The sequence below is a fragment of the Portunus trituberculatus genome, chromosome 41, assembly GCF_017591435.1.
Source record: "Portunus trituberculatus isolate SZX2019 chromosome 41, ASM1759143v1, whole genome shotgun sequence".
NCBI classification, from domain to species: Eukaryota; Metazoa; Arthropoda; class Malacostraca; order Decapoda; family Portunidae; genus Portunus; species Portunus trituberculatus.
In genome coordinates this window covers 12,783,033-12,796,385 of record NC_059295.1, presented here as the reverse complement: position 1 = coordinate 12,796,385, position 13,353 = coordinate 12,783,033, and the positions used below count along the sequence as shown (strand labels likewise).

The window sequence follows — 13,353 nt, the reverse complement described above, 5'->3', positions numbered from 1 at the left end:
ACATCCACAATCTTATCCTTCTGCCTCCACTTCAGTGGAGCTTAAAATCTAGTATCTGAAACATCACTCATCTATACATTCAATTCACTTTACAAACTTTGTAGATTCATTATATTAATTTCAAACAATAAGTTTCATCTTTCCTACTGACAAAGCTTACAAAATCTTTGATCAATATTACAAGAAGGCATGACTTTGTATCATGCAAATATGATTTACTTCTCATTTGCAAAATAGTTTACTACTCAACATGATGAAACAAACACAGATCCAAATGTAAAATTTCAACATATACTATTTTCATAGTTTTATTTTTTCTTAACTTGCCTTTTCCTGCTTTGAGAGATGACAGAAAACAAGTAATAAACACATACTTAAATACCTAAACAAAATAAGAGTTAAGCAATTAATTATTGGTGATAAAAAATTAATACATAAACAAGTTGCTAAATATATGAGCAAGCAAAAATAATCAAAATAATGAATAGAAATAGAGGTCAAATGAAAAATTCAAATACTTGTTTCTCTCTTGTTTTCTGGAAAGTGCAAATTTACAAGAGTATAGATTTGTAACCTTTGATCTTAATGTATTTTCTATCACCTCTTCCAATAGGCAAGTTTACTTGGGCTAAACTCAAAATCCCCATGCCTCAGCAGAATATAAATTCTTAGAAAAAGTATGAATCACAGTGTTCATACAATAGTAGCTAAGAATAAAACTGCAATGAGAATACCCCAAAAAGCTAATTTTATAATCTTATTTCAGATGAAAAACTACATTCACAAATTTGTTGATAAAAGTAAAAGGCATCACACTTGTCATTGCACTTACATTAGAAAGGTGTATCTATGTCACATTAGTCAATATTTGGTTTCAAAAATTCTTTATTTCTCTCCTTCATCTCTTCTAGCTTTTTTTGTTTTGCAACTTGAATAAAGGTCTCCATCTCTGTGAGTGAGTTTCCAATTTTAGATTCTCCATTTTTCCCTTTTTCATCATTATCCCACTTTCCAAATCTTGCAGTTCTGTCAGGGGAATTTTCACTTGAATCATGAGGACTATTGTCATTACTGTCATTACAGCTCTCATCTTTGCTCTCTTTGGAAGCCTCATGGCTTGGAGTTTTGGGATGAGATGTGTCCCACTTACTTGGTGTTTTGGGTCGGGAAGAATCCAATTTATTTGGTGTTTTAGGTTGGGAAAATTTGCATTTGCTCGGCGTTTTAGGACGAGATGATTCCCATCTGCTAGGAGTTTTTGGTTGGTAAGACTGGGTGGGTGTTTTTGGGCGAGATGATTCCCATCTGCTGGGAGTTTTAGGGCAAGATGATTCCCATCTGCTGGGAGTTTTGGGACGAGATGATTCCCATCTGCTGGGAGTTTTGGGACGAGATGATTCCCATCTGCTGGGAGTTTTGGGACGAGATGATTCCCATCTGCTGGGAGTTTTGGGACGAGATGACTCCCATCTGCTTGGAGTTTTGGGGCGAGACGATTCCCATCTGCTGGGAGTTTTGGGACGAGATGATTCCCATCTGCTGGGAGTTTTGGGACGAGATGATTCCCATCTGCTGGGAGTTTTGTGTCTAGATTCCCACCTATTGGGTGTTTTAGGATGAGAGGATTCTGGTTTAGGACTTCTTTGGCTAGAAGAATCAACTTTACTGGATGTTTTGGGGTATGACAAGTTATCAGAATTAGATTCCCAAATGCTAGGATCAACAGCTCCATACTTGATACTTTCTTCAAGCTTTTTTCTTGCTGTCTGTATCATCATCTCTCGTTCCTGTTCACTGAGTGGTTCTGGTGAATCTCGCCCCCTGTAATGGCCTTTTTTTTCCTGGTGTCCCCTACTATTACCTCTAAAAGGAGCACCACCCCTCCTACCTCCAAATCTTCCACGTCCTCGAAACCTATTAGAGTGGTGGCGCGGAGACCTTGAATTGATGTGATATGGTTTATGCCATTTAAACCCCTCATGATAGTGACCATCCCTATCCATGTCTCTGCTTCTTGACCTCGGGTAAGAATGAATCCTTCCTCTGGGATGTGGTCGACCACCCTTATATTTAGTCTTGTAATATGATCGAGACTGACTTCTAGAACGAGACCTGGAACGGTGTCTGAAAGGTGATCTTGATCGTTCACGAGAATGTGACCTTGAGTAACTCTGAAACCGATTCCTTGACTGTGACTTTGAATGCCTCCTGAAGCTTGATCTAGAGGGACTTCTGGAGTGTGATTTTGAGAGACTTCTTGAGCATGATTTTGAACGAGTTCTGGAACAAGACCTAGAGTGATGTTTTGAAACTAAATCCTGAGAAGCTGAACTTTGTGAACCTTTCTTTATGATAGTGCTATCCACTTGATTTAAGACTGCATTTCTGGTAACTTCAGGACCTCGAGTAGTATCCTTCTCATCCTCTGCTTGCTGTTTTTTGTTCACAATATTTGAAGCTGGTTGGTCAAGTATGTCATCTTCATCACTATCTTGGAATGCCGGATGAATTCCTTTACTAGGGAGAGCTGAGCTTGTTCCTACTTTGGTCTTGGATGTCAGGCGGAAACCTTGTTCATAGCTCTTCATCACATTCATCATTTGAGTTATAGTGTCAGAATTATCAGATGTTCTGAAAATAAATATAGGTACATGTTAATATATACATAGATTACATCAGTTAAAAAAATAATTATACTATATATTCTCTATTATTACTTCTGGATTCTTTTTACATCTTGCCAGTATGAACAAATAAGAATAAGCAGAATTGTAACCTTGAGATATCTATCTATACTGTCTCCAATTAAGATAATAGAGGTAAATACTTACTTGAGAAAGATGAAAACCAACAATTAAGAAAATCACAGTAGCAATTTCTGTCCATTCAGCATGTATGACATATATATTTTTGACTACTCAAGTTCTGTGCTTACTTTCTTCTGAAAAATTGGTGTAGGATTGCAGAATTGCAAAATATATAATACAATTACATATTCATTAATTCTTTGGATCGTGTAAGTTTTCTTCCATACCCCTCAATTAAATCATCTTAAACAATTAGCAACTGAATAAATTGCATTATAAATGTCAATTTTATTGATTGACTGAGTTTACAGCACACAATTATCAATGAATGGTTGGAAATGTTATGCAGACTTGTACAAGAGTGCCAAGCTTGTCTCCACAATAAGCTTAGGCAATTTATTTTCATTTGCATCTTGGGTGTATTTCTGAACAATCCACTTGTGATCTGCAACATGTCCATATTTATATTAACAGTTTCACATATCTCCCTTTCCTTTCTTTGATAAAAACTTTACAGTGTAAATGAGAGAGAAGGATAAGCAATACTAACCTTTCTTTAACTTGATCCTTTTTTACTTTTGATGTCTTCTCTCTATATGAAAAGAGAAAACTATTAGAGGAATCTTTGAAAAACAATATCAATGATTACTCAAATATGTATATATATATATATATATATATATATATATATATATATATATATATATATATATATATATATATATATATATATATATATATATATAAGTAGAGCCAAAGTTGGAAACTGGAATTTAATGGTAAGAAATCTTCTGTGATGAAAATGGGTAAGAGTAAAAGAAGACTGACATGGGACTATGAAATGGGAGATAAAATTACAATGAAGAGTAAGAAAAAGAAATACTAGGGAGTGGTTATTCAAGATACTCTGACCTCAGAAAGGCATATACAGTAAGAGGAATGTTTGGCTTGATATACAGAATGTTAGCAAATATTAAGGTGGCATTTCAGTACATAGACAAGAGTATGATGAAGAAAATCATAACTACCATGGTATGTTACAGGTTGAAATATGCTGCAGTGGTGTGGTCTCTGCATATGAAGGATGATATAAAGAAATTGGGAAGAATTCAATGGACAGCAATAAAGATGATACTGGAAATGAAAAATCTAACCTATAAAGAAATACCAAAAGAAATAGGACTGCCAATTTTGCAAGATAGAAGAGAAAGAGATCTAACTTATGTGTGTGTGTGTGTGTGTGTGTGTGTGTGTGTGTGTGTGTGTTCACTCACCATGGTCTCTTGCTAGTCACCCAGCCACCCTTTCCTATTATTAGGGAGGCGGTGGCATAGTGGATAAGGTGGTAAGCGTGGGATCGGGCAGACGTCCATGCGTAGGTTCGAATCCCACCACGTACAGCCTTAAAACACTTTGCCATTTGTCGAGTGGTTTAAAGTTACCTACATATCACCATGATACCCAGATTCTAGGTAGTTACACTCAAGATGAGCTTGGGCCCTAATATAAATAAAATTGCCTGTGCCACTAATGGGCGGAAGCTGAACAGTGCTTCCAATACACTCTTGAAGTGTGCCTACAGGCGCTATATATAGACCTTATCGAAAAAAAAAAAAAAAAAAAAAAAAAAAAAAAAAAATGGAGTGAGCTCAGGGATCAAACTGACTGGTCTTCGGGTAGGACTGAGACCACAACACACTCTATACACTAGGAAATCAAGGCCACAACCCCTCCAGTTACATTCCGTACTTACTTGCTGCTATGTGAACAGAGGCTACACAATAAAAGCCTTGCCCATTTGCCCTGCCACACCTTGGACTTGAATTCTCCATTGTAAGCCAAGAGTGCTAACCACTACACTACGCGGTTTGTGTGTGTGTGTGTGTGTGTGTTTATTTACCTAGTTATATTGTACAAGGTTCTAGTGGGGCTCATAGTGTCCTGTCTCTATGTCTCCATTTATCCAATTTTTCCTTAAAGTTATGCACATTATGTGCTGTAACAACTCCATTATTCAATGCATTCCACTTTTCCACTGTTCTCTGTGGAAAACTGTATTTTCCAATATCCTTCACACACTACCTCATCCTGATTTTCTTTACATGATCTCTTGTCCTATCCTCTTTTGTTAACAGCACTAGGTCTTCCTTGTCTATCTTTTCAATGCTATTGACTATCTTGTACATTGTTATTAAATGTCCTTGTTCTCTTCTATCTTGTAAGGTTGGTAGTCCCATTTCCTTTAGCCACTCTTCATATGTTAGGTCCTTTAGTTCTAGCACCATCTTTGTAGCAATCTTCTGTATCCGTTCTAATCTTCTTATATCTTTTACAGAGCTCGGATACCACACCACAGCTGCATATTCTAGCTTTGGGCGTATCATGATGCTTGTGATGATTATTTTCATCATGTTTGTCCATAAATTGAAATGCCACTCTTATATTAGTCAACATTTTATATGATATACCAAATATCTTGCTTATATATTTTTCATGGTTCAGATTATCCTGTATAAGCATTCCCAGATCTTTTTCTCTTTTGTCTTCATTATTTGTTCCTCTCCAATCAAATAATCCCATACTGGTCTTCTTTTGCTCTTTCCTAGTTCCATTATGTGACTTTTCTTTGCATTAAACTCCAATTTCCACTTCTTACTCCACTCATAAATCTTGTTTATATCATCTTGTAAGAGCAAACAGACCTCCAGGATTTTGATAACTCTTAGCAGCTTTGCATCATCAGCAAATAGATTAATGTAACTGTTTATCCCATTGTGAATGTCATTTACATAAATCTAAAACATAATGGGGGCTAATGCTGACCCTTACGGCACTCTGCTTGTTACTTTACTCCAAGGAGAGTATGTATTTCTGGTCACAGTTCTCATCTCCCTGTCATTCAAATAATACCTTGTCCACTCTAACAAAGTTCCTCGCAGTCCTCCTATGTTCTCTATTTTCCAAAGTAGTCTTCCATGAGGGACTCTATCAAAAGCCTTTTTTATGTTCAGGTATACTGTGTCCACCCATCCATCTTTGCTATCCAGTCCTTATATTACCTTCGAGTAGAAGCTTAATAAATACAACACACATGACCATCATGTCCTGAACCCAAATTGTCTGTTTGTTATGACTTGTTCTTCTTCCAGATGTTCAACCCATTTTTCCTTGATAATTATTTCACACAACTTTCCCATAATGCTTGTAAGTGACATTGGTCTGTAATTTAACGGCTCAGTTGTCTTTCCCTCTTTAAATATCAGTATTATGTTAGTTCCTTCCATACTGGTGGAACTTCTCCTTCACATAGTGAACCTGTAATTATTTCCCAAAGTAGATCCAATAGTTGCTCTTTACATTGTTTTACCATCCAGCCTGATACACCATGCGGCCCCATTGCTTTTCTGACGTCCAAATTATCCAATAATCTTCTACTATCTTCTTTGTGCACAGTGATTTTCTGTAATCCTTGGCAATGCAATGTCCTATTTGGTTCTATATAATCTTCTACAGTGAACACTGTTTTGAAACTCTAATTCATCATTTCACACATTTCCTTCTCTGATTGGTATGTCCTCCCTCCTTTAATTATTTTTTCTATTGTTTCCTTGTTTTCCATTTATGAATTTGTAGAAAAGCTTGGGTTCATCTTTGCTTTTACTCACCACATCCTTCTCAAAGTTTCTTTCTTCCTCTCTCCTTACTCTCTCAGGAGCAGTTTCTCATTATTCACTTGGTCCATTCCGTTGATCAATTTATAAACTTGTATCAGATCCCCTCTCTCCCTTCTCTGTTCCAGAGTTGGTAGATCCATAGCCTTTAGTCTCTCCTCATATGCCATCCCTTCAAATTCTGGAACCATTCTTGTAGCCATTTTCTGTTATCTTTCCAGCTTCTTTATGTGTTTCTTTTTAAGGGGTGTCCAAACTACCCCTGTATATTCCAATCTGTGTCTTATTATAGTACTTATCAATTTCTTCATAATTTCTTTGTCCATCTAGTGAAATGCTAATTCAATATTCCTTAGCAAATTATATGTCCCTCTGAAGATTTTATCTATATGGCTTACCGGTGGATTGTTTTCTTCCATCGTCACCCCGAAATCCTTTTCCTTTTTTACTTTCTCCAGTTCTACTCCATCTCCCATCTTGTAGATTCCCACTGGTCATTTTTCACTCTTTCCCATTTCCATGACATGGCTTTTCTCCACATTGAATTCCATCTCCCACTTTTTACTTCATTCCCAGATTTTATTTAAGTCTTCCTGCAGTATTTCACAATCCTCTTTTTGCTTTATAACTCTGCACAGTTTCGTATCGTCTACAAACATTTTTATGTAGCTGTTCACTTCTTCTTGCATGTCGTTTATATATATGAGGAAAAGTATTGGCGCAAGTACTGACCCCTGCGGCACTCTGCTTTCTACTGCTCTCCACTTGGACTTCATATCTTTGACTACCGTCCTTATTTCTTTCCCCCTCAAGCAATTTTCCATCCATTTCAATGTGCTTCCTTTTAAGCCACCCTTCTTCTCTAACTTCCACAGTAACCTTGCATGTGGCACTTTATCAAATGCTTTTTTTAAATCCAAATAAATACAATCAACCCATCCCTCTCTATCTTGTACTCTGTCAACTATTCTAGAGTAGAAACTCAGTAAATTTGTTACACACAACTGCCCTTTTCTAAAACCAAATTGGCTATTTGATAATAATTTGTTGTCTTCAAGGAACTCGATCCATTGTTTCTTTATTATTGTGTGTGTGTGTGTGTGTGTGTGTGTGTGTGTGTGTGTGTGTGTGTGTGTGTGTGTGTGTGTGTGTGTGTGTGTGTGTGTGTGTGTGTGTGTGTGTGTGTGTGTGTGTGTGTGTGTGTGTGTGTGTGTGTGTAATTCACCTCGGTCTCCTGCTGGTCACCCAACCAATCTTCCCCATTACGGAACAAGCTCAGAGCTCATAGACCGATCTTCGGGTAGGACTGAGACCACAACACACTCCACACACCAGGAAAGCGAGGTCACAAACCCTCGAGTTACATCCTGTACCTATTTACTGCTAGGTAAATAGGGGCTACACATTAAGAGGCTTGCCCATTTTCCCCGCCGCTTTCCGGGACTCGAACCCGGCCCTCTCGATTGTGAGTCAAGCGTGCTAACCACTACACTATGCGGTGTGTGTGTGTATTTACCTAGTTGTATTGTATAGTGTTTGAGTGGGGCTCATAGTGTCCTGCCTCCATATCTCCATTTATCTAGTTTTTTTTTTAAAGTTATGCACACTATGTGCTGCGACAATTTCCTTATCCAATGCATTCCATTTTTCCACCGTTGTGTGGAAAACTGTATTTTCCAAAATCTTTCACACACTGCCTCATCATGATCTTCTTTTCATGTCCTCTTGTCCTTCATCTTCTGCCAACAGCACCAGGTCTTCTTTGTCTATTTTTTCAATATTTTTTCAATATCATTTACTATCTTATACATTGTTATTAGGTCCCCACGTTCTCTTCTATTCTGTATGGTTGGCAGTCCCATTTCCTTCAGTCGTTCTTCATATGTGAGGTCCTTTAATTCCCGCACCATCTCTGTAGCAATCTTCTGTATCCTTTCCAGTTTTCTTATATCTTTTTTAGAGCTCGGAGATCATACCACTGCTGCATATTCTAGCCTTAAGCATATCATGCTTGTGATGATTTTTTTCATCATATCTTTATCCATGTTATGAAATGCCACTTTTTTATTAGTCAACATTTTATATGATAGTCCAAATATCTTGTTTATGTGTTTATCAGGGCTCAGATTTTCTTGTACGATCACTCCAAGATCTTTTTCCTCTTTTGTCTTCGTTATTTGCTCTCGTCCATTAAATAGTTCTATACTGGTGTTCTCTTACTCTTTCCTAGTTTCATTATGTGACATTTCTTGGCATTAAACTCCAATTTCCACTTCTTGCTCCATTCATAGATCTTGATTAAATCTTCCTGTAACAGTAGACAGACCTCTCTGGTTTTGATAACTTTTAGCAACTTTGCATCATCAGCGAATAAATTCATATAGCTGTTTATCCCAATGTGAATGTCATTTACATAAACTTGAAACATAATGGGGGCTAACACTGACCCTTGTGGCACTTCGCTAGTTACTTTACTCCAAGATGAGTATGTATCTCTGATCACAGTTCTCATTTCCCTATCCTTCTAATAATCTCTTGTCCATTCGAGCAAGGTTCCACGTAGTCCTCCTATGTTCTCTGGTTTCCAAAGAAGTCTTCCGTGAGGGACTTTATCAAATGCCTTTTTAATGTCCAGGTATACTGTATCTACCCATCCATCTCTGTTTTCAAGTCCTGCAATAACTCTGGAGTAGAAGCTTATTAAATTTGATACACATGACCGCCCTGTCCTGAATCCAAATTGTCTGTTCGATATGACTTGCCTCTTCTAGAAATTTAACCCACTTTTCTTTGATAATCATTTCACATAACTTCCCTACGACACTTGTAAGTGAGACTGGTGTGTAGTTTAGTGGTTCAGTTGCCTTTCCTCCTTTAGATATCGGTATTACATTGGCTCTCTTCCACTCTTGTGGAACTTTCCCTTCATTTATTGAACTTTTAATTATATCCCAAATTGGCTCCAGTACTTGCTCTTTAGATTCTTTTAACACCCAGACTGATACATCATCTGGCCCCATTGCTTTTCTGACTTCCAACCTGTCCAGTAATCTTTCAATATCCTCTTTGTGCACTGCAATCTCCTGTAATCCTTGGCAATTCAATGTACTATTAGGTTCTGTGAAACCATCATCTTCAGTGAATATCATTTTGAAGCTTTCATTCATTATTTCACACATTTCTTTCTCTGTTTGGTATGTCTTTCCTTCTTTAATTATTTTTTCAATTGTTTCCTTATTCTTTGTTTTACCATTTATAAACTTGTAGAAAAGTTTGGGTACGTCCTTGCTTTTATCCACTACATCTTTCTCAAACTTTCTTTCTTCCTCTCTCCTTACTCTAATATAATCATTTCTAGTATCTTTGTACTGCTGACTATTATAGTCATTTCCCTGCTTTAAAAGTTTCTTCCACGCTTTATCCTTTGCCTTTTTTGCTTGTGTGTGTGTGTGTGTGTGTGTGTGTGTGTGTGTGTGTGTGTGTGTGTGTGTGTGTGTGTGTGTGTGTGTGTGTATTTACCTAGTTGTATTTACCTAGTTGTAGTTTTACAGGGCCTGGGCTTTATGCTCGTGTGGCCCCGTCTCCATATCTACACTTATCCAATCTTACTTTAAAAGTATGCACACTCGTTGCAGACACTACTTCTTCATTTAAACTGTTCCACGTCTCAATACATCTCTGTGGGAAATTATATTTTTTAATATCTCTCAGACATCTTCCTTTTCTCAGCTTTTTACTATGCGATCTTGTGCTTGGATGTCATATTCTTCTCTCAGGATCAGTTTCTCATTATCCACTTGGTCCATTCCGTTGATCAATTTATAAACTTGTATCAGGTTTCCTCTCTCCCTTCTTTGTTCCAGGTCTGGTAGATCCATAGCCTTTAGTCTCTCCTCATATGTCATCCCTTCAAATTCTGGAACCATTCTTGTAGCCATTTTTTGTAGCCTTTCCAATTTCCTTATGTGTTTCTTTTTATGAGGGGTCCACACTACTCCTGCATATTCCAATCTGGGTCTTATTATAGTACTTATCAATTTCTTCATCATTTCTTTGTCCATGTAGTGAAATGCTACTCCAATATTCCTTAGCAAATTATATGTTTCTTTAAAAATTCTATCAATATGGCTTACTGGTTAATTGTTTTCTTCCATTGTCACTCCTAAGCCCTTTTCCTTTTTAACTTTCTCCAGTTTTACTCCATCTCCCATCTTATAGATTCCCACAGGTCGTCGTTCACTCTTTCCCATTTCCATGACATGGCTTTTGTTCACATTGAATTCCATTTCCCACTTCTTACTCCATTCCCAGATCTTATTTAGGTCTTGCAGTATTTCACAATCCTCCTTTTGCTTTATAACTCTGCACAGTTTCGTATCATCTGCAAACAGATTTATGTAGTTGTTCACTCCTTCTGGCATGTCGTTAATATAAATGAGGAAAAGTATTGGTGCCAATACTGACCCCTGTGGCACTCTGTTTTCTACTGCTCTCCACTTGGACTTCATATCTTTAACTACCGTCCTTATTTCTCTCCCCCTCAAGTAATTTTCCATCCATCTCAATGTGCTTCCTTTTAAGCCACCCTTCTCCTCTAACTTCCATAATAATTTTGCATGTGGCACTTTGACAAATGCCTTTTTTTAAATTCAAATAAGTAGTCAACCCATCCCTTTCTCTCTTGTACTCTATCAACTATTCTAGAATAGAAACTAAATAAATTAGTTACACAAGACCATCTTTTTCTAAAAACAAATTGGCTATTTGATATCAATTTGTTGTCTTCAAGGAATTCGATCCATTGTTTCTTTATTATTCTTTCACACATCTTGCATATTACACTAGTTAGTGATACCGGTCTGTAATTTAAAGGTTCTTCCTTCCTTCCGTGTGTGTATTTACCTATTTGTGTATTACAGGGCCCGAACTAAGCTCTCTGTGTCCTGTCTCCACTCCCGTAATATCTCTCTTTCATCTGATTGACACACACCGCGTCAATGACATCACTGCTCAGTTTATTCCACTTATCAATACTACGATGCGGGAAACTGTACTTTCTCACGTCATTTAGACAGATGTCCTTTATTAGTTTTTTTCCATGTTCTCGGAGGTAATTACTTGCGGTCATCTTTATCAATTCTCTGTCCAGTATGTCAATCTTGTTCACCAATTTATACATAGTTATCATGTCTCCTCTTGTTCTTCTCTCTTCTAGTGTGGTCACCCCCAGCTTCCTCAGTCTTTCCTCATAGTCTAACTCCCTGAGTCCTGGTACCATCCTTGTTGCCAGCCTCTGTACCCTTTCCACCTTCTTCACATTTTTCTTCATGTCTGACCACCACAAGCTGCATATTCTAACTGGAGTCTTATTAAGGTGCATAATATCTTCTTCATCGTTCCTTCATCTAGGTAGTGGAATGCAAGGCCAATATTTTGAAGCATGTCATATGTTTTCCAAAATATCTTGTTAATGTGTTTCTCCGGTGACAGAGTGTTTTGCACGGTTACTCCTAAATCTTTCTCCTCATTGGTCTCTTCAATCTTCTCACCAGCCAGCCTGTAATCCCTGTTTGGTCTGTATCTACTTCTTCCCATTTTCATAACATGGCTCTTGTTTATATTGAATTCCATCTGCCACTCTTTACTCCACTCATATATTTTGTCAAGATCTTCCCTGTAGCTTGTTACAATCTTCCACATTCTTTACTCTCCGCATAATTTTGGTATCATCCGCAAACATATTCATGTAACTGTCAATTCCTACTGGCATATCATTAACATAAATAAAAAACATGATGGGACCAAGCACTGACCCTTGTGGAACTCCACTGGTTACCTTCTTCCACTCGGACTTCCTTACCTTCACCACTGTTCACATTTTTCTTCCCATTAAGTAATTTTCAATCCATTTTGCTAGTTTATCATTTACTCCTCCAATTTTCTTTAGTTTCCACATCAGTCTATTGTGTGGCACTTTATCAAAGGCGTTTCTCAAGTCCAGATAGATAGCATCCACCCATCCCTCTCTATGTTGTAGTATGTCAGTCACTCTTGAATAAAAACATAATAAATTCGATACGATCTTCCTTTTCTGAAACCAAACTGCATTTCACTCAGAATGTTTTCACTTTCTAGATACTCACTCCACTTAGCTTTAATTACTTCTTCCCATACCTTGCACAATATACAGGAAACTCCCGTTTTTAAGGTTCACACTAAATTTCGCTATCTCGAAGGTTTCATTTTACTACCATCTGCTCATTTAACGAACACCAAACTCGCTTTAACGAAGTTTTATCCAGGTAATTTTTTTTCGAAATTTGAAAGCCCCACCGTATCATGCAAGCTGACAGACTTTTGAATACATCAGGAGCTGCTGGTACTAAGGCCTGCCTCAGGAGAAATCCTGAGACACCTGTAGAATAAAGATCAAGATCAAGCCTCTCGTGGACAACACAGGCTCTGCTGATACAAAGGCCTGACTCAGAAGAAATTCTGTGTCACCTGTAGCATCAAGATCAAGATCAAGATCACACGCACCACTCACTGCCCAGTCAAAACATAACAGCATCGCCAGCAGCTCATCTTCCTTAATTCAACTTACCATCAAGACGCCCTACAATGTGGCCTAACGTTCCGTTAAGACCACCAGTGTCTTACTCTCAGTGAAGCTTATTATTCACAGACAAGAGAAAGGCCAGAAAACTAATAACATTGCTTCCCACCATGGCTTGACTCCATCTACTGTCTACTATTTTCAAGTCAAGAGACTCTATTAAGAACTAGTGAGACCTCATCTTCCTTGCAAGCTAAAGAACCACCAGAACTCGTGACTCTACAATAGATAAAATGGAAAGCCTTGTGGAAATGTGGTA

The 13,353-nt window shown here is 37.6% G+C and overlaps 1 protein-coding gene across 9 annotated transcripts in view; it reads right to left on the bottom strand.

Moving 5' to 3' along the window:
- Positions 1–13,353, bottom strand: part of LOC123516512 (tetratricopeptide repeat protein 14-like) — a 102,939-nt gene that overhangs the window by 1,362 nt on the left and 88,224 nt on the right. For all 9 annotated transcript variants that reach the window (XM_045275925.1, XM_045275920.1, XM_045275923.1 and 6 more), the window contains 2 exons: positions 3,358–3,399; positions 1–2,631 (listed from right to left, as the gene is read on the bottom strand). The exon at positions 1–2,631 is cut by the window's left edge and continues 1,362 nt beyond it. In XM_045275925.1, coding sequence (XP_045131860.1) covers positions 858–2,631; positions 3,358–3,399 — 1,816 coding nt within the window. In that variant the 3' untranslated portion in view covers positions 1–857. The remainder of the gene's footprint in view (positions 2,632–3,357; positions 3,400–13,353) is intronic.